Source organism: Brachyistius frenatus, unplaced genomic scaffold (genome assembly GCF_029030835.1).
Source record: "Brachyistius frenatus isolate BFR_SWC_R1_liver_20210118 unplaced genomic scaffold, ASM2903083v1 Contig_339, whole genome shotgun sequence".
Classification (NCBI taxonomy): Eukaryota; Metazoa; Chordata; class Actinopteri; family Embiotocidae; genus Brachyistius; species Brachyistius frenatus.
In genome coordinates, this window is record NW_027210938.1 from 206,844 (window position 1) to 231,206 (window position 24,363).

The 24,363-nt window shown below is 44.8% G+C and overlaps 1 protein-coding gene across 1 annotated transcript; it reads right to left on the reverse strand.

The window, feature by feature from the left end:
* Window positions 1–23,919, reverse strand: LOC138635909 (solute carrier organic anion transporter family member 5A1-like). Its single transcript, XM_069723631.1, has 10 exons — window positions 23,777–23,919; window positions 21,105–22,605; window positions 10,699–10,831; window positions 9,675–9,892; window positions 9,006–9,170; window positions 4,230–4,428; window positions 2,695–2,854; window positions 2,166–2,410; window positions 1,856–1,920; window positions 1–1,136 (listed from the first exon to the last, which is right to left on the reverse strand). Exons 2-10 carry the CDS (start codon window positions 22,066–22,068, stop codon window positions 604–606), a joined length of 2,682 nt encoding a protein of 893 aa, XP_069579732.1. The 5' UTR covers window positions 22,069–22,605; window positions 23,777–23,919; the 3' UTR covers window positions 1–603.
* Between the last annotated feature and the right edge of the window lie 444 nt (window positions 23,920–24,363).

Consider the following 24,363-nt stretch of genomic DNA (forward strand, 5'->3'; position numbering starts at 1 on the left):
GTGTGTGTGTGTGTGTGTGTGTGTGTGTGTGTGTGTGTGTGTGTGTTGAGCTGTACATGTGAGGACCGTGGTGACAGAAGGCACATGTTGCCGAGGTCGGGGGTGGGGGGGCATAGGTGTTTGTGGGGGTGGGAGGGGTTTATGAGGGATGGACTCTCTGCCATCCAAAGAGGTGGGGGAGGAGTGTGTGGGGGGGGAAGGGAGGGAGGGGGGGGGGCGAAAGCCTTTGTCTGCTCGCCACGGCGGCTGCCGGATCACAAAAGCAAACATGCAGCCGCTTTCAACGTTTTTCACCAACCAAGCAGTTTTTGTTTTTTTTGTGTCGGGGGAGGGGGGAGGTGGGTGGGTGGGTGGGAAGGCCGGGGGGTGGAGGGGGGTGGGCAGGTCAGTCCCAACTTTTCATTGTTCGAGCGAGGTCGGAAATAAATCGGCACCTCCGGTTGGGATGTCCGGTGGTGCAGGCAAAACTGAAAAAGCCCCCCCAGAGTTTTGAGATGAGATCAGCTGACTGGATTTCAGAATAAAAGTCAGCGGCTGGAAACCTGCCTCATCATCGCCCCTCCCCCCTCCCCCTTCCCTCTCCCTCCTCCCCCCTTCTGAGACTCAGACTCGGACTGAAACCTGTTCCAGCGACCGGGCCGGCGCGGGGGCCGGGTCGGGTGCCGCCCCGGGTGAAGGCGCCGCCGCCGGAGGGGGAGGCGCTATTGCTTTGAGCTCGTTGCCGGGGCAACTCTGGGTGCTGACGCCGCGGTTGAGGACGCCGGCGCGCGGCGGCGCGTTGGCGTTCGTCAGGGCGCTGGGGTCGGTCCGCGGGATGTTGACGGGGCAGGAGCGGGTGCGGGCGTGGCCCTTGTGGCCGCCCGGGTGGCACACCAGGCTGCCCACCGTGTCCACGGGCGACAGGTGGCGCTTGACCCAGCGCTCCACCCGCTCCTCCTTGTACTTGATGGAGTACCAGGTGAGGAAGATGAAGAGGAAGCCGAAGAACTTGAGGCTGGCGGCGAGGCCGAAGTAGACGAAGCGCAGCGAGGTGACGTCGTACTCCCAACACGAGCCGTGGACGCCGCAGTCCTGCTGCCACAGCATGCAGGTGGTGTCGATGACGGCGCCGAAGTAAATGGGCGTCGGGATGTAGGCTGGAGGGGAGAGAGGAAGAACCACGACAACAAAAAACAAATAAACAGGAAGCGAGAAGATGTGAGAGGAGAAGAGGAGGAGACCAAGTGGAAATAAAAAAGGGTACAAAGTCAGTTCTGGACGTCAGTGTTCAGCTTCTACAAGTTCAATTTGAGTTATTACAATTTTAAAAATGTACCATCATCGTCTAATTCTGTAAAATATTTTCGCCGGTCATTTTATAACCTTTGAGAGGTTTAAACTTTATATTTTGTAGCATTTATTATTATTATATTATTTCATTATTATATTTGTTTTTAATAGTCATTTTATACGATCACTTGTGAATTCACTTGTTGTTATTGTTTTAATTGTTAATTAATTATCATAAGGAAAGTTAATAAAGAGCCAAAAGATGGTGAAAACAGTGACGAGGGACCAAAATCGAGAAGATCGAAAAAAGAAATTAAAAAGAAAAGAAAACCTGGAAATTTGAGGCGATAAAAACGTAATATGAGTGAAATTATATGTCCGTGTAGAAATCTTAAAAATCAGTTGGATCCGGTCGAGAAATAAATAAACTCTTCTGAGTTTTCAACAGTTTGAAATAAAGTAGTTTTGTTAAAAAAAAATTTTAAAAAAAATCATTATTTGAGTTCAGATGTCAAATACGAATATTTAATATCCTTTTTAGGTCAAAATAATGACGCGGTTGTTTTGGTTTTTTTTTTTTACTCACCGAGAGTCCTGAGGAGAACAAACTGCATTCCCAAAGCAAACGGCCTCTCCTGCTCTGCTACAGACCTGCAAACACACAAAAACCCACCGAGGAAGATGATGAGAGCCGAAGGAAGCAACTCTCTGGTGGGTTTTAGCTACGAAGACTCGGCCAGACGAACGGGAATTATCCTCAAAATAATTACACGTTCCTCGAGTTAACAAAACGGCTTACAACGCTCACAACGGGCTAACGAAGCTTTGTAAAGACTTCCTGATAAGCAACCGATGGAATCGATCGTATCTGGAGTGGAACCGGCTCGTCGTCGCACCTGAGGGTGACGATGATGGCGGAGGGCTGGGCGCAGGCGGTGATGAGCGTGACGATGAAGAGGAAGATGAGGAAGGGGATGAGGGTGCTGCAGGTGCGGTTGCACTTCCCCGACACGGCGTAGCCGTTCTCGTTCAGGTAGGTCTTGACGATGACGAGCTGCAGCTGGTTGCCGCCTTGACCGCCGGACGACGGCGTGATCACCTGCCGGCTCTGGACGCAGGCGCAGTCGGAGTAGTTACGAACCTGAAAGGATGGACGGGGGATGGGGGTGGGGGTGGGGGGGGAGTGGGGTGGTTAGTGTTGAGCTTCTACATGTTACATTTTTGTTGAATTAAGTTGTAATTGTTTTTTACAGTGTACCAGTATAATCATCTGTCGAGATTCAAACTTACATTTTTAGCATTTTGATTGTTTTTTTTTTCTAAGTTTGGTTATTTTTTTTTTTAACTTTTTAAGACTTTTGGCACCGACATGCTGCATTTATGTGCCCCCCCCCCCCCCCCCCCCCCCCCAGCCCCGTCTCTTACCCCGGTGCTGTCGTTGGACACGCTGTTGCAGCCGGCCAGGCAGGGGTTAAAGTACGTGATGCCGTCGGAGCCGCAGACCGGAGCGTACTCGTGGATTTTACAGCCGCAGTTCACGTTACAGCCTCCGGTCAGATTCCTCTGGGTCATAGTGAGCGTCGGTCTGCCAGAGAACACAGAGAGGCACACCAGTCACATTAAAGCGTTAAAGCGGGTTGTTTTTTTTACTAGACCTTTATGTTTTCATGGCAGGACACCGAGGTCGTGCAACACGTGCTCGCCGTGCACACCGTCGAGTCGAGAAGAAATCCTAAACCGAAAGCACTTCTTCCCGCAGAAAGATACGAGAGAGAGCTGCAGCCGTCTGAGTGCTGCTGATGTTATTAGCTGAAGTTATTGTGTAGACGGAGAGTTGAGACTTCAGTTTCAGGTAAGAGATCCTCTCCATTATATCGTCAGACAATTATATTAAGAATCTGAAACTGTCCGAGGAAAAAGTGGACGTATATTAAAGGGAGCAAAAGTATCACACTGCAGCCCATCGTGTCGGACGTCAGGATATATAGATATATACATAGATATATATAAACAAATAGAAAACAAACAAAAAAGAGGACATTGTGATTGGCTGTTGGATGATCACCAAAAATCTGGAGACCACGAACGTCACATTTCGTATCGATTCAGTGATGTTAAAAGGATAAAACAAGAAAACAGGAAAGTTGGCAGGAAAATGTGAGGAGGAAATAAAGGATGGACCATAAAAGGAGGAAAAAAGAGGAGAAGCCATGGAGGAAGACGGGAAGGACAGCTGATGAAGAGAGACGGAGGAGGTGGAAACAAGATGGAGAGGGAAAGAAAAGGATATAAAGGAGAACGTTAAGAGGACTCGACTGGAGGCAGAACAAGAGGAGAGAAAGAGATAACGAGACAAAGAGGACAGAAGGATGAGAAATGAGAAAAAGGACAGATCTAAAGATGAAGAGGGGAGGGGAAGGAGGTGAGGGAGAGGAGGGAGGGGGAGGGAGGGGAGAGACAGACTGATGGAGGGAGATAAAAAAGAAAAAAGAAAAAAAGACAGGAGAAATAAAGGGGAGCGGAGTCAGCCAAAAGATCCTCCCGTCCAAGCTGTCCTTGGACATTTTCCATCGTTGCCATGTAATCACTCTCAGGGACGCCGTGTCCAAAAAGGAAAAACGCCTCCGTTTTTTTGTTTTTTTTGTTACTGCCTCGTTTATCTGTTATCCCGCGTCCGATCTGAACACTCAGCTTCCTTCCCTGACATCGGACCGCAGATGGGGTGATAAAAAAAAATAAAGAAAAAAACTCGTCATGGCCCGAGAAATGATTCAACACGGGGGGGGGGGGCTTTTGTCAAAGACAAACTCCGACGAACCAGACGGACAAAAGACAAATGTCCCGAGGTGGCGCTTCTACATCTACCTGTTTATCATTTACTGTGTGTTTGTGCTTTGTTTGCCCCCTACCCCCCCCCCCCCCCCCCCCGCCTCACATCGCTGGTGGGAGGTGACACTGACCCGGTGGTGTAGGGGATGTTGATCCCTCCGAGGTTGATGCTCTCGCAGCCCACGATGAACAGCGTGGAGAAGCAGAGCAGCGACACGCCGCTGCAGATCATCGCCAGCTTGGCCGACTCGCGAGCTCCCAGCTTCAGCTTCTTGATGATGTAGCCGCCCAGGACGATGCCCACGCCGGCGCTGGGCACGATGATCACGCCTGGAGGGAGGAGAGACGGTTAGACGTGTTGGGGAACCCCGACAAAACCCGCTTCAGCAAACCCCCATGTGGTTTTTTAAGGAAAACGGTCTCAGTCTTTATCAATAGCGAAGCAGGAACAGGAAACACTGTTTTTGGGATGCTTCGAACTGTTGGAATAAATTACAGGAAGTGGGCGCACGCTTTCGTCTCTTACGTAGACTGCATATAAAAGTGGACAAAGTCTTAGCTTCGAAGTGATTTAGGAAACTTGTAATAACGACAGGCCAGAAACTCGTACTTTAGGAGGTGTGGTTGACCCCGCTGCTCGGCGTAAACATCGACGGTATATAAAAAGTGTTCGTAGCTTCCAGCTCTGAAAAATTATGTGGGAAGTGTCCTTAAGCTGCAATACAACCGAGTGCCACTAGAGGTCGGCTCCAAAAAAGCCTCCATAGACTCCCATTCAACTTCCCTCATGAAATAAAAAGTCAATAAAAAAAAAATTCCACCAGTTATTTCCCTTTTTATTGTTTTTTTGGTGGTCCATCGTCTGTTTGATTGACGGGCCTATGACCCAACCGGGTTTCCACTAATTGGTTGTCCAAATATGGCCACTTCCTGCTCCATACCGCTCCGAACTAACAAGGTGGTGACGGCCAAAACACAAACACAAACACAAACCGGTAGGCGACGGCACTGAACGTTCAAAAAGGTTCAGAGTTTTTGTCGCGAGTGAATGAAGCGAAGCACAAAAATGAAGCCGGAGGAGGCAAATGCGGAAACATTAAAATTTTGCGGACAATTTTTTTTAAAGGAACAGGAACAAAAACAGTCTCGAAACTTTTACGATTGCACCTCATACGTAAAACCAGACATCTCAGGTGAAACAAACCAAAACTAATCATAGCTTAGACACCGATTTGACAAATTGAGTTAGCTGGACCTTTAATAATGCTTCAGCTGCAGGGGAAATAAAAATACAGATGTTTTTCTTATCTTCTGGAAGACGAAGCGAAGTTGTCTGCTACTCCTCCAAAGTCATAACTCACTTTCAAGCTCTGCTGTTACAAAACTGAATCAGGCGGTGAATTGGATAACTGTGTCTTGGCAGTCCTCTCTATTTTAATTTTTTTTTCCCAATGACAACAACAATTCCTAAAGAAAAAAAATGCCGGAATCGTAACAACAGCCGCCTCCGGGTTCGGCCTCGCATTACCATGACAGCAAAAACATTTTGAGTGTGGGAGGCCTCGAAGGGAGCGGAGCCTCTTAACCTCCCGGCAGATACAGCGCCTCTTCAGTAGGTGTTAAGATAACGTCGTGTCTCGTCCTGTGCAGCTTTCTGCCTTCCTGGTTCGAGGTTTTCACAGGGCGCACGTCTTAGACCCTTGACATTTACAATAAAAACATTGATTTTAAAAATCGGGACTAAATATATATTAAACGATATAAAACACCGTCGTAAAAAAAAAAAAAGGCTTTAAAATTTGGTTCAGTGTCAGTGACACTGTATTTCTGAAAAGCGGAGATACAGATCACACTGGGAAACAGGTTTTCTGTCGTGGTTCCAGCTCGGTGCTCACGTAATCACATGATGCCAATATCATTGAGAATAAATGGACATCAACATAATCTGTCTTTCCAGGAAATGACTGACTGAGTCTGGTCAGAGCAGATGAAAATCACAAGAGCCCGATGCCAAATTAAGCAATATTAGACTGGAGGGTAAATATTGCGATTATTACAGCAAGTTACCAACGAAACGAAACGTCTAATCGAAATGTGCTCATAAGTGCGATCACCGTTTCCGTGGCAACACACGTCGGGCGTCTGGCTAAGAACTGGAAAACAAATCGGGCGTGTCAGCAGACTCTAATGTAACGAATGCGATGTTTACTACTCCAGGAAGTAGGCCGACCCCTTAGCAACGACCCTAGCAACGGAGACGAGATCTAGTTAGTTTTATTTGCTTTTTAGAGATCGTTTCTCAAACTAAATAAATGCAGTACGTAGAAACACTAAACCGCTCAACGAGCTCAGACTGGTTGTTTGTAAGATATCCGCAGAAAAAAAAGATATCAATGAACTATTTTTTTTTAATTTTAGCACCAAACCTGTCCAGCTAGCCGCTGCTGGGATTTTAAATGCGTGACTATCTGTGGTGTTACGGTACGGGTGCTCGGAGCGCCCAAAAATGTACCAAAAGAGACCCGATTTCTTCAAATGGGTCACATTTAATCAACCTCTAACAAGCGAAAATAACATTATATTGCATATTATATGAAATACAATTCAAATTATATATTCCCATTGAGAAGGCGGAGTGATATTTTCTAGTGATGAGAAGAGTGTGTTGTTATGCTGATTTGAGCACGCTCCAAATGTACAGTTGACCAATCAGATCTCTGGGTCGGAGCTACTCGTCGTATAATTAAGACCTTTCATCTCGTTATATTGAATTGAAAAATTTTAAATATGTCGGAGTGGCAGTTTTAATCGCCCACTCCTCCTCCTACAGCGGAGATGAAACTCAACATGAAAACATTTCTGATTAACAAAAGTCCTCCAAGGTGTCATTTCATGGAGAAAAATGCAAGTGTGACTAAAAGGCTTTAGAAAGATATATATATATATATATATATATATATATATATATATATATATGAAGAACTGGGAAGATGCTACCGGTTCGTTGAGTGTTTAAAAACTTTCAGTGTGGAAAGTTCAGATGAGTCACGGTAGCTGTATGTGTGACTAATGACAGAATCAGAATCTATTTTTCAAAAGGTCGGTGTTTTATTTTGTAAATTAACTTTTGAAAAATTGCATTTTCAATGCAGCCAGTAGCATTTAAGTCCATTTTTTTTTCTTTTTTTTTTCTTTTTTTTATTAACGTGTTTGCTTGACTTCGTTTAAAACGGGATGACATCGTCTTGTCGTGCATTTTGTAGGATGAAATTTTTTCATATGGAAGCTATTTCATTCCTCGTGAAAATGTACAATTCTGGATAAAATTTATATTGAGATCAATTCTCTCTCACGAATTTTTGAAAATACAAATGTTTTGTGAACCGATTTACCCAATACAGAAGAAGACTCAAAGAAATCGGATGGTTCCTGATACAGTACCGGTGTTATGCCGAGTTCTGCCGACCCGCCAAGAATGACCTTCACCTCGCGGGGATGTACTTAATGTTTTTGGTCCATTTTGTCTCCAATCACTGATGAACCTGACAGATAAGAGATATATCATCGTTTTTTAAACAACAGACGTCCTACTTTGCCAAATCCTTCCAACGTCTGGTAGTTTTTCTCGTAGCTGCACGCGGCCCTGCGAGGTGCATGCGGTTCTCAGCGGGCGGGCAGAACTCGGCACATCAGAACAACAGAAAGGGAGTTGATGAATCTGATGCTGAACATAAAAACAATCCAGTTCAGTTGCTTTTTTCCTTTTGAACAAGGATGTTTTTTTTGTGCGTTTTCTTGTTCTTTCTGTCTGTCTGTCACTGGGTTTATTTTCCTCGCTGTCGAGCGCTTATTTTGGTTGCGGCTGTTTTCCCGCATTTAAAAAAAGCAGTCGAACCAACGTGAAACAAGAAAATGAAAAAAGCAGCTCTGTATTTTAAAGCAGGTCCGTTAAACCATGAGAGAAGCGTCGAGGCAACGCGTGAACTTCCAAATGTGGTAACACAGCTACAGTAAACCAAAATAACCATCAGTCACTAAAAAAGAAAAAAGGTCATCAGTTGTGAGCAGAGCGTCACATTCCTCTCAGCTACTTGACTTATCAGCCACAGCAGCGAGATGTCTCAAGTGCCGCTGTGGGTTTAAGATATGCTTCTGAAGATATGCTGCACTTCTCTCAGGTTGGATGTTCTAGAAGACGTTCAGCAGCGAGCCTACAGCTACACAAACAAAGAAATGACCTTTTAAAAAGTCACGCTGAAGGCTCTGCGACTCCGTAAATATCATCTTTGCACAACAAAAACTAACGATGGCATCCGATTCAACTCGTGTCATAAAAATCTATGAAATTTCTCCACCAGTTATTTCGGTGTTGTTCGCTAAAGTCGCTCTTTCCTATCAGTAATTATGAAAATGAGGCGGATGTGGAAGTGCCTTAAGATGCAATACCACTGGGTGCCACTAGAGGTTGGCTCCAAAAAGCCTCCGACTCCATAGACTCCCATTCAACTTCAGTCAATCAAATTTCTTCATGAGTTGTCTCGCTTTTGCTCGCGGTGCATCTGAAAATAATCCCGTCATCGGTTGATCGTGAGTGTGCGGAGGCCATTACTGAGCTCGTATCAGCGTGTTTTCTCAATGTTTTTTGTGCGTAATGCACTCAATGCTCCGGCTCAGTGTCCCAGGTGCCCCTTTTATTTGAAGACCAGCAGCTTCTTTTATTATTAATGTGCGTTGGCTCGCGGCACCGGGGAACACGGCCTCTCCCGATCTGCGCTTCAGACAAAACCGGTGGCGGAAAAAAAGACAGAAATTTTTGTCCTTGAGATGCTTAAAATTCCTCTGAAATTTCAGAGTTTTCCAAGAGTTCAGTCTTTGCTGCTTTGCTGCAACGTGTAAATTCAGCTCACCTGTGTAGATGCTAGCGTTGGAGGCCGGGATCCCAAACTGAGACTCGATGAACTTGGGGATGAAGGTGATGAAAGCGGTGACGATGGCGCTCTCCGCCGTGTAGGACAGGCTGACGAACAGGAAGGTCACGTTGCTGAGGATCCTCACGGCCGCCTTGGGGAGGTCTGAAAGAGAAAAGGCGGGAAAGGTTTTGTCTTTTTTTGTTTGTTTGTTTTCCTGTCCGTGGAAAAAAAACCCTCTTCTGATTTAAAAAGAAAACGAAAAAAAACGAGGTTTACAGGTACGGTCCTCGAACATTTTTTTTTTTTTTTTTTAAATCAGGGATGAAACTAAAAACTAGTTTTATTACCAATTAATAAAATGATTGTTTCCTTGACTGATTTCTTTCCGTTTTGAAACGGTGAAAAAAAGCGCATCATATTTTTATCAGATTATATCCAAGTGATATTTTCAAATGTCTTGTTTGGTACAAAAAACAATCCAATCATTGCAGTTCTAACTCCAGATTCTCACGATAAATCATTACCAGACTAAAAAATGGCAGCACCTCTCTGGAAAACAGTTTTCAATGGGTTTTTCTACAACCTAAATCTGAACCTTGACATCACATCTGTCTTTCTGAACAGATTGCGTGGGCAGCTGGGTTGAACGCTAACGCGATGCGGTACCTTTGATGTCCTTGCCGAAGCCCATGGACGAGGTGACCGTCTGGCTCTTGTTGTTGCTCTTCTCCTTGAGGACGTCGTCGTCGCTCGACAGGTCGTCCATGCTCACCTTTTTCCTCCTCTTCTTCTTCTTGTGTCGGGGCGGCAGCTTCTTGGGGAAGGTGAACATGGGGAAGATGACCAGCAGCATGGCCACAGCGCACAGCAGGAAGCCGCTCCACCTGGGGACGAGCGAGGGAGGGTTTAAATGGTAGGCTGTATGCAAAAAGTGGACGTAGCTTCCGGCTCGGAAAAATGAAGCCGATGTGGAAGTGCCTTAAGATGCAATACCACCAGCTGCCACTAGAGGTTTGATTGACAGGACGGTGGTGCAGTCATTTTACGGCTATCGGTGAGCGGGGACGTAGTATCGCCTCGTTTCCAATCAGATCAGTTAGAGCCACCGCTAACCATCTCGCCCAAATATGGTCACTTCCTGCTCCAAAACCGCTCCGAACTAACAAGATGGCGCCGGCCCAAATTCCGAACGCGAGGCTTCATAACGGCCGTTCACAAAACCAACGGGCGATGTCACTGCCGGTTGCCGCTTGGTTCAAACACAACGTTCACAAAAACGGGAAGGCGATCAAAAAGCTGCGAGTCAGTCTGGACTTGGTGCCATTTTATCTCTGGGCCTTAAATAAACAAACAAACAAACAGGTACACTAATCCATCTCCTTCCTGCTATCATCACCTATAATATACGTAGGAAGCCCGTGGCTGTTTGCTAAATGAGTCACCGGTTGTGCTGTCAGTTAAGTGGACGGCATCACCGAGAGCTGGAAACAGATGACTAACCGCATCTCACACACCAACAGATCTTCAGATGGATGCAAGACGTGCAAAGAACGGGACCTAGAGAGCAAACGGTCGTCTTCGGGTGGTGCAGCGTTTTGGGTAAGATGTGTTTCTCAATACTTTCTGACTTTGACACGCACACATACATTTTACATTTCCTTCAATCAAACAGCAGGCGGAGAGGACTCACCAGTTGCCGATGAAGCGGGGATCGCTCTGGTCGATGTTGACGACGGTCTTGGGGTCCACGTAAAAGCCGATGAGGACTCCTCCCAGCAGGTAACCAGCCGCCGGGCCCAGCGCTCCCATCACATACATGATGGCTGAGAAGAGGAAAGTCAAATTTTAAAAGCTGCAACAAGTCAGTTCGAAAAAAAATCTCTTGGAGGAGTTCGTCAAAGTACAACTTATCTGGATCGGCAAAAATGGCGAATAAATTCAAAATGGCAGACTTCGTGTTGAGTTTAGGTCATCGTGCCAAGAGACTTTTTTTTTTATGTAGGTATGATCCACATGTCCACCAAATTTCCTGCATGTAGGAAAATGTAGCCGCCAGGGCATCTGTTCAGGGGGGCGCTGGCCAGCCATTTGGCCACGCCCACTAAAATACATAATTTTTCACACCATTCGGTGCTCGAGCCCTAATGATAATTTTTTGGCCCCCAAAGGGATCAAATTACAGACACAGAGCATTCTTATAATCCCACTGTAGTCATCCTCAATGACTGTAGCTCCCAATATTCACTCTTGTTTTTTGCTTTGGTTTGGTCTCCACCAACGCCCGAGCAAAAATACAAATATTCAACGAGTCTTTCACCTGCTCGTTAAAAACCGAGTCTGTCAGCTGTTTGCTGCTGTGAAGTAAGTTCATGTTTTCGAAACTGCCAGTTTGTCGGATTTCTACATTATGAGGGACCTTTTTTTATTTTATAGAAATTCACTCAAAACTTTTTTTTGTTTTTAATAAGTTTAAAAGAGCCCCAAAAAAAGAGTAAGGATACAAACGAAAAGCAGACACAAAGAGAAACATTGGTTTGGTGCTAGAAATATGATGAATAAAAAGGATGTTTAAACTATAATATTATATTCATTTATATCATGTTTACCCGTCACAGACTTAAAATACCAACTTCGTAGCTGCCGGAGAGGCTTTTGCTTTGGTCACATCCAGGGATGAAATCAGTAAATGTAAATGTACTTAGTTACATTCCACCACTGTGGACCGTATGAGGGACTTTCTTTTTTTCCTCTGAACCCTTAAGAGCTCCCAGTGAGTTCCCAGGACTCCATGCCAGTTAGATAACGGTAGTCCAGCCCAGTGCCTGGTCCAGCTTTGAGTTCTTAAGTCACGCCACGGGATATTTTTTTTTTGTGTGTATATGTGTGTGTTTGCTTTCAACTCTTGCCAAGGAATTAAAGATGTTAATTCCATCTAATTGGAGAAATCTTATTCTAAGCCCCCCCCCCCCGACCCCCTTATCGCTTGGTCATATGATCTGCACACATGACTCACACACATGGCCTTTTGTGCACCGCTCTTAGTGCTTGATTAGTTCTGTTTTGACGCGTTACATAAAGCCTTAAAAGTTAACCGAATGTCACAGAGTTTGAATAATTGAGTAGTTTTGAGACAGAAAGTTGACCGAGATGAGTTCTCATCAGACAGGTGTTACTAATGTCACGTCGAGGGAAGGGACGCAGTGATTTAAGAAAAACTCTTAATAAAGACGGTCCAGAAACTCGTATTTTAGGAGGTGTGGTTGACCCCGCTGCTCGGCGTAACCATCGGCTATGTATAAAAAGTGCTTGTACCTTCTGGCTCTGAAAAATGAGGCCGATGCGGAAGTGCCTTTAAGCTGCAATACCACCAAGTGCCACTTGAGGTCGGCGTCAAAAAAAGCGTCCGGCTCCATTGACTCCCATTCACCTTCTCTCATCAAATTCTCATTCAATAAAATTTCTCCACGAGTTGGCTCGGTTTTGCTGCCTAAACTCGCTCCTTCTTATTAGTTTTCCGGCGGCCCATTCGAAAATAATCCCTCATTAATTATAAAATAAACTTCAAAAAGCAGTGATTTTGGGGGCGTGTCATTCTAAGAATTTAACTCTTATCACCAGGAATCTTTATGAATAAGGCCCCAGATACTTTAAGACTTTTACTACAAGGTGACTTTAACTTTTATCAAGGTCATTTTCTAGTGAAATATCTGTACTGTTACTCAAGTGTGCCTTTCAGATACTTTGAACACCACCCCTAAAAGTTGATTATTATCAGCAAAATCTAAAGTTTCTGATTGTTTTCTGTTATTATTTTTTCTTTAGCTTTCCATTTGAGCATTTAGTTCACTTATTTTTTACATTTAACTTTGCTGCGCCTCCTCGTTTCATTTACCACGGGTGATCTTTAAAATGTTTTGGTGAATTTTATACTGCCCTGATCAATATGTTTGACCGCATGATATCCCTCATGCTGAGGAAAAAAAATGAAATTCAGCACACATCCCTCATTTTCAGACTCCCTTCATCAAATCCAGACGTTCCAGAAACGCCAGCAGCCTAAAGCACTGCAGTTACTCATCTGCAGAGCATCTTCACATTTTCAAAAACCCTCCATCCCGTCTCTCCGCTCGACGATTACATCATCCGACTGGGATGGCCAGAGTCCCGGATGATAAAACGCAGGGATTGGATTGAGGGCTTGGGCTTTCCAAGGAGACCCGGCGGCATCGTGGATAATCCCTTATATAGCCCGGAGAAGAGGGGAAAACCCTCATCTGGCAGGCGGCTGCGTTATGCAACGTGATGCGGGAGCATCAGCAACAGGGATAAAGGATGACCGGTCATCGGGCGAGCGGACGTGCAGCACAGGGAAACCAGGAGCCAGAAAATACAGCGAGATAAACGGAGTTTATATCATTAATCAAGCAACAGTAACTCCGATACATTAATGGTGTTTAATTGCTGGAAAGCTGAAAACACATCTGTGTGGATGGACAATGAAGTTTGCAGCCGGTGGAAACTCTCCGGACCAGCGACGGTGCCAACGTGGTTTTAAAACGGAAATTAAACTATGTCAAAGAAGCTAAACACGTGATCCACACATGTCCGCATCCCAGCAGCCCAGAGAAGCTTTTATATTCTCATTTCAATGAAGCAGAACGATGGAGCGTGGGGACCTCGAGCCGGCTGCTGTCGATGCAGCAGCGTTTTGTGCTGAAGGAGGCGGAAAAACCTTCTTTAGGTATCGGAGCAAAAAAACGATTTCCAGCCTCATCGTTCCCGTCTATCACCGCTCTGAGTTTCAGCTGAGAGTTCCTCCAGTGAAGCCACTGGATCCACTGCCCCCCCCCCTCCCTCCAACCAAACCCCACCCAAGCCGCCTAACGTTAGGCGTCTTTCCTGGAAACTTTCATAAACAACACAATAGTAGAAATTAGAACGTGTGTCTATTTGCTGAAAGAGTGACAAACGAACCTCGTCATCAACCATACAGACACCAAAAAACAAAACAAATAGAGCCATTATTATTTCTACATGTTTTTTTACATGTTTAAACTAAACATGGTGATTTTTAATGTCTTTAACGAGCGATGTGGCCGGTTACATCGTGATATAGTGACTACAGCAACAACAGAGCGAGGTGTGCTTCGCGTTCGTCACTTGATTATTGAGATATATCGCTGTTCCTGAGATCGGGACGGATGAATAAAAGCCTGTGTGCCGACTCCTACGGAAAAAAACTAGCATGTCAGAAAGGTTTTCGATTGCGCCTGTCAATTCATTCAAGCTAAAATTGGTGGAACGGACATAAATATAACACTCTGCCGTTACACGGCGTGCCTTCGATATGTTGCCTGTTACACAACCGGTAGATTCAGAGCCCGAGCGGTCCGATCTGGTTTGAGACACGTCCTGAACTGAAGACGTGAGTCATGTCGTTACCGGCGGCAACGGCAGCTCTCAGGTGTTACAGACTGTTTTGCATCTGTAATCTGGACGCTGATTACGGGAGGCGCGACACACACTTAAAACCAGGGCCATAAACGAGACGGATGGTGGCCGTAAATCAGAGGAGAAAAAGAAAAGGCTGAGCGACAGGTAATAAAATGTCATTTTGAAATTGTTGTTTGTGTTGACGTGAAACTCGTTCCTTTTAAGCTTTGGTAGAGCACCTGGAGTTTAATTTTTGTAGAGGAGTGCATCAATAAATTTCACCGTAATGATTTTTAAATTTAGATCACCCATTACAGGAAAGGTAAGATCTCTGGGTGACAGAGAAGGACCTCAGAAATGCTGATAAATGTTCCTTAAAAAACAGTTAAAGGTCAAATTTTAACTAAAAAAGTTCCTACAAAAAAACGTGACTCCAGACAGAACACACTCACACCAATTGGTTTGTGGTTTTTGTGGTTAATCCTTCACGGTCTGTCTCAAACTGCCCCTGCATTAAAAAAAAAAAAAAAAAAAGTAACGAGATGAGTGAACAGCTGGGTGGTATTAGTGCAAGCCACATTAATTCCACTGGAACACAACAACAGGAAACCCTACCCGACCTGACGGTATTTGCTTGACACCAATAACGCACCAAAGTGGTCGACCGAGTATATTTCATTTTTTCCCTGATCTATTCAAGTCTTTCCCAACACGCACTGAGCGGCAGCGATGTTATAGCACAGACATTAACAGGTAGAAAGCTCCCATTTTATGCACTTTGGTTATTTCGCCGAGATAATGCGATCGTGATCGGAGCACGGGAGAAGATTCGCGGTCGAGGCAGCTGTTTACTCTAAAGCCTTGATAAGGCTTCTAAGTACATGGCGATATACATTTACTGAAACTCTTAAAGACAACAGACTGTGTATAAAAGTGTTCGTAGCTTCTGGCTCTGAAAAATAGTTCTGATGCAGAAGTGCCTTAAACTGCAATATCACCGAGTGCCACTAGAGGTCGGCTCCAAAAAGCCTCCGGCTCCATAGACTCCCACTCAACTTCTCTCATCAAATCCAAAGTGAATAAAATGTGTCCATCAGTTATCTCGGTGTTGTTAGCTAAAGTCACTCCTTCTTCTTAGTTTTCTGGAGGTCCATCTGAAAATAATCCCTCATTCATTAGAAAAGAAGATTCAAGAAGACCTGTTTTGGGGGGCGTGTCTGTTTGATTGACAGGCCCGTGGTGCAGTCAGGTCACAGCTATCGGTGGGTGGGACGTAGTATCCAATCAGATCCCCCGCTCTCACAGCCCCCAGCTCGGCCAAATATGGTCAAGATCCCCCGCTCTCACCGCCCCCAGTTCGGCCAAATATGGTCGCCACACTTGGTTGCGCGTCGTGCCACTTTGCAAAGGGTCTAAGATCGTATGTCCCGTGATGCTATTAGTGAGTCCCGGTAGGTGTTGGACCACTAATTCAGCCAGTATGTCTGAGTGCTTTGCTTCAAACCATTTAGCTTCCCAAGGCATTATTCCGCACCTCTACTCACACCAGCTGATAAAAGAGGCTTCCACCCACTGCTGACCGTGCCTTGATCAATACCCGTGAACGCAGACGGTTTCCCTGATTAACCTTGGAAACACGATACCCAGAAACCTCACGGCATGTTTTAAGTGCCACGAAGCTCGTCAAGGGAGAGTGCGAGATGGGAACCTCTTCGTCAGACAATAGGGAGAAAAAAAAAAAGGTTCACTGGAAGCCTCAGTGTCCTCGATTTATGACCCAATGAGGATTTATCGTCGTCCGTTTACAGATTGTTTGTGGTATTAAGTCAAAATGCAGCTTGAACTGAATGATGTCAAACCTGCTGACAGATTATCACAAATGTTCAAACACCTTTTTCAGACAAAAGAATGGACTGACCACAGCTTTGATATTAGATTAACTGCTCAATAAAGCTCAATATTCTGCTAGTCCCTGTAATACATTGAAAATCTTTGAATTTTGGAGTAACTTAAGTGCATGAAAAATCAGCATTTTTCAAAAAATTTTGGGACTCATTATTCATAAATATGTCTTAAGCCTTTAAAAGATTTTCTGAAGAAGATAATCAAGAGCTGCAGCACAAAGCGGTTCCCTGTACGATTTACGTCTCCCATATTCGATGGCAGCGTGGTTTCAGACCTCTGAACCGCCGCTGCAGCTTCCGTACCGGCTGAAAATCATTTTGACGGGTCGAACACGGCGCTCGCTACTGGCGCTTGATAAAAAACAATAAAAACTCCCGTCCAAACAGAAAGTAGCCGAAATGAACTAAGCTCAATCATGAAATGGCAGTCTCCAAGAAATGATTTTAAAATGCTTTGGTTTGTAAAACACTATGGTTTCTGATCTGCTGCCGACACCTTATCATCATTAACGGGTTAAATGAAAACTTCAGGTAATCTTATATTCTACCGTTTATTCTGTTTTATTCTATTTGGCTTGTTTTTATCATCTATTTCATTACATTTAACTGTTTGAAAAAAAAATATATATATATTTGTCTTTTTATATTACCTGGTGCTACTTGTATATTTTTTCTTAACGCCTTTATATCTTTATGGATTTAATCTGCGGTGTAATTTAGCTTGATCAAAGTAGGTGTATTCAACTATGGTTTCCAGTCACGGCCTGTTTTATTCATCTGTCTTAGATCGAAATGTTGTTTTTTTAAAAGAAAAGATTTGTTGCTACTTGCTCCTAAATGAAATCGATTGCTGTATTGTTACGAAGTAAGAAGGCATGCTGGGAAATCGCAATTTTGTTACGCTGCTGCAATACTCGTACGACATTTTAATCCTGAACGCCAACATTAATAGTACAACAGCAACATGTACTGCCAGCTTCTAGTTGTAAAGAAGATGTATTAGTCATCCTAAATTATTATTTTTTTTTTTAAATGACACGGTCCACAGGTCGTATGAGGTCATTCGCACGACGCCGTAACATGACGAAGCACGCCAAACACGGCGGCCCTGTTAAACCCCAGCGAGGAGCACGTTGCATCTCTAAGCTGGCACGTAAAAATTTCAAGTGCCTCGCATGGCAGCCAAACAGAGCGTCTCTTATCGGGGTTACAAAAGCAATATTGTGTTGAATTATTCTAATAGACGTCTGTCATGCCTTTAGGCACGATCTCATATGTAGGCTAAAGGAAACCGGGTCACCACGGTTATTCTACAGCAGACGGTAAGAGTTTGCTGCTTGCTTACATTTAGGACCTCCCGTGTCTTTATCTCGTCTGTGAAAAAAAAAAAAAAAAAACATAAGGTCGATTGTTGAGAGTCAAACATCCTGTTTTGTCCTTTTTAAACTGGAGTCTCAGGTGTGGTCTCGCCACTGGTGGCTGAAGTCGAGCTGTGAGAGCCCACCGGCCTTTTTATCTCCATTAACATCCGAGAGAAAACCAAGAAGACACTTTGGATTACCAGACAAATGGCATAGATTGATTTTTGTGTGGGGGAGGGATTCTTTTGTAATCCTTTCGATCAATTTGTGGGCGAAACGAACACGCCAGCAAAAATCTGCAAATGAAGGCTTGGAATTACTTCACGAGCCATTTTAAGACACCTGCAGGCCATTTTAACTAAATTACAAACAGAAAAAAACTTTAAAAAGAAATATCTGTGCTTTTTCTGCTTCTTTTTGAGCCGTTTAGTCAACTGCCGAAACACAATTTCATAAATCCTGCAACGAAGCCAAATTTAATCAAAATGTAGTTGAAATTTTCACAAACTTTTTTGTGAAAAGAAATTTAAATGAGGTATGGAAATTTTGGACACTGAAGCATTTCAAAAATCGGTCTGCGGGTTAACTGAAATAACCGCAGCATCTGCCTGCAAAATCTGCCGACATTCCTGCCGGCTTTAAATATTTCACCCAGAAATTAAAGTGTTTTTCGTGCCCTCTGTTTAACGCACACAATACACACTGAGGGCTTCTGTCGTGGAAAGCGTCCATTGTTTCACACTAAATATTTGGACCGTTATGAGCACACCATCCGCGTACTTGTAGTTCACTGTGACTTTAAACGTACAAAAAAATAAACACTGATGTACATTTTATGTCACTTCACACGGATCTGATGTTTTTCTTCTACTCACATTTTTCATTTCTTTTAACACATTTTGATTGTTTTCAAAGAAAATTCTGGTGTTTCAGATGTCTGAGATTTGAGCGCGTGGATGAAAAAGACCATTTTATATGCAAGTAAGGGCATAAGCACAAAATGAAAAAAATAAAAGTGTGGTAAGTCTTTGGTCTTTTCTAGAGAGGCCAGATATACTTTCTTCAAATGAGAGCTGTCCACAAATACTGTAAAAGTAATAGATGGACCAAAAGCAGGAGAATTTGTCTTTTTCAGGATTATTGTTTTCAAGGGACTGTGAACCTCATTCCAGTAAGTGGGGAAAGATGTCAGCTGTCGTTAACCCAACCGACCACACCGGCGTGTTTCTGCAGCCGGACGGTGTCTCCGGGTTGCTCAAAACCGTAAAACTCAAAACAAACGCTTTCATTCAGCAGCCACGAAAGCCACTGAATACCAGCGTTTACGGGTCAAGTGGGTCCGGTTAGACAAACACTTCTTGGTTTCTTGTCCAAGTGGCTGCTACAACTGATAAAAAATAAAATAAAAATAAAAATAAACTGGGAATTACTTCAATAATTCTTAAAAAAAAAAAAAAAATCATATTATTATTAAAATTTCCTCCACGGGTCTCCATATTTCACAATTTCCATGAATTGAAGGTGACGTCTTAAAAGAAAAAAAAAAAAGTAGTAGATGTACAAGGATTTACCAAAAAAGTGAACAATAAACATGTATAGATTATCTGTCGACCAAATGATTGAGCGGTTATGTCAGAACTAGCAAGAAGACAGTCGATGTGCACTTCTTAATGTTCACTTAGAAAAAAGGGCAAATATCAATAGTTATAGGTGTCCAATTACCATAATCAAATTGAATAGGTTACTCAGCAGTAAATGGACGATATACAAGAAAATTATGAAATACATAAGTTTCTAAATATTCAAGGTTTCATATTTTACTCCCCAAAATGTTCTTAAACTTCTCATTTTTTTTAATTAAGGGAAGAATTAAAGGAGTATTTTGTTGATGTAGTTTTTATACTTTCATAAATTTGAAAAAAATAAATAAAACTAAAACAAATAAAAAAACAATGTAAATCTGTGAGATGTTCTCTAAAAACGTTGGTGCACTTTTGCATAATTCAGCAGTGTATTACACACTCCATCCTATGTCAAGATGACATCACCGTGTTTCTTTAGCGAGCCAAATCACGCTAACCATGACAAATGAAGTGGTTTTTTTAAGAGCGCTGAAGTGCACCTTTAATTGTCAGACAATATGAAATGAATGGTTTTCATAGGAAACTACTAAGGAAGTCATTTAAACCATTTTTGGCACCATTGTGGGTTTTTTTTTCTGCTTTGTTTCGAGATATTCAAAATTATTATTTTTTTGCCCTTGATATTATAACCACCAGGCTTCACTATGTAGTCACTCCAACGTTGGAAACCGTCCAATCACAGACCAGCTTGGCTCTCCAGGTGACCGTGTACCACCACCCGGCCGGTCCACTGATCAAAGCCTTTCCCCTTTTTGCTTCTCTGCTTGTTTTATGAAGAACAAAGAGCTCAGACCGGAGCCAAGCCACGGCCAGGCTTTCACTTCACCCCCCACCTCCCCTCCAACAACAGGAATGCACATAAACCCCCCCCCCTTTCATAACTCAACTCTCATTTGCTGGTTTAATTAGGCTTGATCTTGTTTGAGGCTACTGGGGCGAGAACTTCTGGGGAAGTATGTGAAAAGGGAAAAGAGGGTAGGGGGTGGGGGGTGAGCGTTGAAGGTCATGCAGTTGATTTAGCTGCAGAACTTTCTGGAGCAAGTTTCTGACGTGGTTGCTATGGTGGCCGGTGGAGGGGTGGGGGGGTTGGGGGGGACCAAAAGGAACTCAACTAAAATCCTACTCCGATGGGAAATAAGACTCCACTGATGGTGGAAGTGCCGACTCACAGACCTTAGTGTGTCTTTTTTTTTTGGGGGGGGGGGGGGGGGCGTTTACGTTTTACAGAATAAGTGATCTTCAAACGTTGGGACTACAGTTCAGGGCAAATAAAAGGAATGTTTTTTCCCCCAGTTTGGTGGACCTTTGGGATGAACTGGAACGTATTGGACCCCATAGACTGTATATAAAAGTAGATTCTGCCTCTGAAAAATGAAAACTGCCATAAGCTGCAATATGACTATCGGTGGGGGCGGGACATAGCATCGCCCAGCCTCCAATCAGATAGAGGCAGATCCCCTCCCCAGCTCGTCCAAATATGGTCACTACCGGCGCCGAACTAGCAAAGACGTCGCCGGCGGCAATTCCGATCTCGAGGCTTCGTAACGGCCGTTTACGAACCGACGGGTGACGTCGCCGCGCAGCCGGTTAATCGCTGTTGATTGTCACCGTTACCCTGGCAACCAAATAAATAAAATGTATGGCGAATTCGCTTCGATTTAGTGATAAATTTTTTTTTTAAAAAGATAATGCTATGAGCGTTTAAAATTTGATGTGTTTCACGAGGTGGCTGTGAAGGTTTGTTGAAACTCTTACCCAAATACAGCGAGGCGTTCTCCTTCTTCACGTTGTCGTCCAGGTAGGTGGGTCCCAGCGTGTAGATGGGCGTGGACCCCATGCCCACCAGGATCTGGGCGATGACGAACAGCGCCACGTACAGGTTGTGCTCGTTGCCCTCCTGGTCCCTCGGACAGGAAGTAATGTCAACGCGGTCCCTGCCGCTGGCGTTGCTGTTCATGCACAGGCCCTCGTTGGCCAGCGACGAGTTCACCTCCTTGATCTGGTACGCCGGGGAGATGAAGTGAGGTAAGGAGAAGAGGGCGGCGCCCACGGCGATGAAAACCCCTCCCACCGCCAGCCAGCGAGGCCTCTGGCCCCGCCCGCCGAAGTAGCTGATGAAGACGACCACCAGGAGGCTCCCGATGTCGAAGCAGCTGACGAGCAGGCCGGACTCGGAGCTGCGCAGGCTGTAGCGCTTCTCTATGGTGGTGATGACGCTGCTGAGGTAGCCGGACACCATGAGCGACTGGATGAACGTCAGGTAGCACATGCAGAACAGGAAGCAGCGCGAGTCCTGCAGGATGACGGACAGGTACTTCCTGCTGGGCAGGCGAATCCGGGCCAGCCACGAGGCGAAGAACCCCGGCGGCTTCCGCCTCGCCATGTTTTTGGTCCTGCGGACCTCCGTGTTCTCCATGTACGAGCTCGGCCGGTTCAGCGCCGACTTCCCCGGCTTCGGCGGGTAGCCGGTTCCGGTCGGGGACTCGGCCGGGAAGGACTCGGTCTTGGCCGGGAGTTGGATGAACTCCGCCGTCTCCTCCTCCGCCGTTATGGACATCCGCACCGAGCCGACCAATAAGGTTTTCTCCTGAGGCGCCGCTTCGTTCAAAACGGGCAAACTTTTAGATTTGAAGTCCGCGCCGGGCTCCTCCGGCTCGCTGGAAAACCCGTCCTCCTTCCGAAGGGACTCGGACAACTCCGCTTCCTCGTGGTCAGCCATTGTTTTTCGGTCAAACCCCGCCTTTTCTTTCAGGGGGGTTAGGGGAAAAAAAAAAACAAGCCGGCCCAGTCCTGAAGCCTACATGTACAGTTCAGGGGCTGCTGCCCATTACATCTATTATTAAAGGGGACATCTACTCCCACAAACAGGTCTGCGGTGCCCAGTAGAGGCTCCGAATAAAGAAAGAATGACAACCAAAGAGGAAAAAAAAGAAAAAAGTACACTGGCAGCTTTATCTGCAGAGCTGGGGCAGGACAGCCTCTGGGGTGGAGGGGGTGGAGGGGGGGGGTGGAGGGTTTGTTTATCTTGTCATGCACACTTGCCTTCTACCAGCATCTAATCCGGAGTTGGAGACCTCTCGGGCCTCTCCTCAGCTCGACCACAGCGGAGCTCCGTAGCCGGGAGGAGGAGGGAGGAGAAGGAGGGGGAGGGGGGGCTCCCTGCCGACGCTTCTCTCAGCAGGACGCCGCCGCTGCTGCTCCGCGGCCGGCAAACACGAAATGAAGTCGCAGAAGCCGCACCGCATCCCCGACAGCCCTGCCGGTGGAGATCACACAATCAAACAATGTCACTTCTCTCAGTGCGGGTGCATGATGCGGGTGCATGATGCGTGATCCTCCCTCCTCCCCTCTCCCTCCCCCTTTTTTTTTTTTTTTACGCCCCACAACTCCTCCTCCACACTCCCCCTTCCCCCCTCCCCTCCCCAAGTCAAGGGCAACCCCCGACTCCGACGTTATCACCGCACCAGCTGTCCTCCCAGCGGGCGACAGAAGCTCTCTGTCATCTGGTGATGACAATTTCTTCTTTTTTTTTTTTTTTTTTGCGTAAATTCCTGGAGAGGTGCGTGAAAATATATATATATTCTTTTTTAAATTACGAAAACTGAGGAGAGGAGTCGTCGCGAGAGGAGAAGCGAGCTGCAGATCACCGCAGTGCTGCTCAGCTGCTGCTCTCCGTCGCTGTTTTCAAAACAACTGCGTCAAAAGACGCAGTTAACCACGCGGAAACCGGAAGCACGCACTTCAAAATAAACCTGTCAGCCAATTGTGATGAAATACATTTACTCTGAAATTACACCACCGATGTGTTTTTTGTTTTTAGTTGGTCGCACAGCAGTTATTTCATGTTTCCAAAACGACACACGAAGTGGGATTATTTAATGACCCCCCCCTCCCCCATCACCTCCCCATGAAACAATAAAATCTTATTATTATAGATTTCACGACAGAACTAATGTTCTTTTTCAAATTGGGACGTAAAAACGAATTAAAATACCAAACATAGAGATAGTTTGAACAAATAACAGACTGTTGTTTGGAGTGGGAGCACCAGCAGCTCAAAACGGTGTCGAATAATTGCGAGAAGAAGAAAAACCAAAGCGTCGCTGAATCCCGTTAACTATTTACAGATTTAAGATCGTTTTTCTTCGTAAGTTCATGTCGCTCACACATCTGGTCAAACGTGAACAAACGTCTAAACTGTTGGTGTCTTCTGATAAATTCGGCCTGCAATGATGACTAAAAAAACTCACACGTGATCGTTAAAAACGTGTAAAACGTAAAAATGACGGTGTTTTATTTTGGAAAAAAAACCGAGCACGAGCTACATCCGTGAGCTAGCTGCACCCGGCTAGCTGCCCCGTCCCCGCAGAGGAAACGATTCACCGATGAATAAAACAACAACAGCGGCGACGCTGCGCTTCACTGACCCGAGACTCTGAAGCGACGAGACGCCCGTTAAATCTTCGTGACCGACTTCCAGGATACGTTGCGGGAGGACGGGCGTTGAAAACCCGACAAAAAATACGTTCATGTTAAAAAATCGCACCTGCAAAACATCTTCTGTCAGAGCTCCAGGAACGCGCCGGAAGTTAGCCTAAAAAAGGACCGGAAACAGTGACGCCTTACTTTCATAATAAGAGCTATAACTGTAGAATTTTCATTCTTTTCTTTTCATTGATCCGAAAGAAATTCTGTAATAAATGATTGGCCATATAAAATGCACACAAATAAGATTTAAGTATAAAATGATTAAAATTAACAATAAACTACAAATGGATAAAACAGAATCAAAGGTGTCAATACCATGTGACATATGTGAATAAACAGAATTTAATAGAAACAAAATATGACAATTAGATGAGATTGTGATGCACAAAATCTAAACACTGCTTTCTATTGTTTTTTTTTGTTTTTTTTAACCTTAGAAATTGTAAACGGGAAAAACATTTAGGAGGCTTGAACGAGTCTTAAAGTAGAAACAAATAGAGAAACTATTCAGCACTTTAAAAACAAG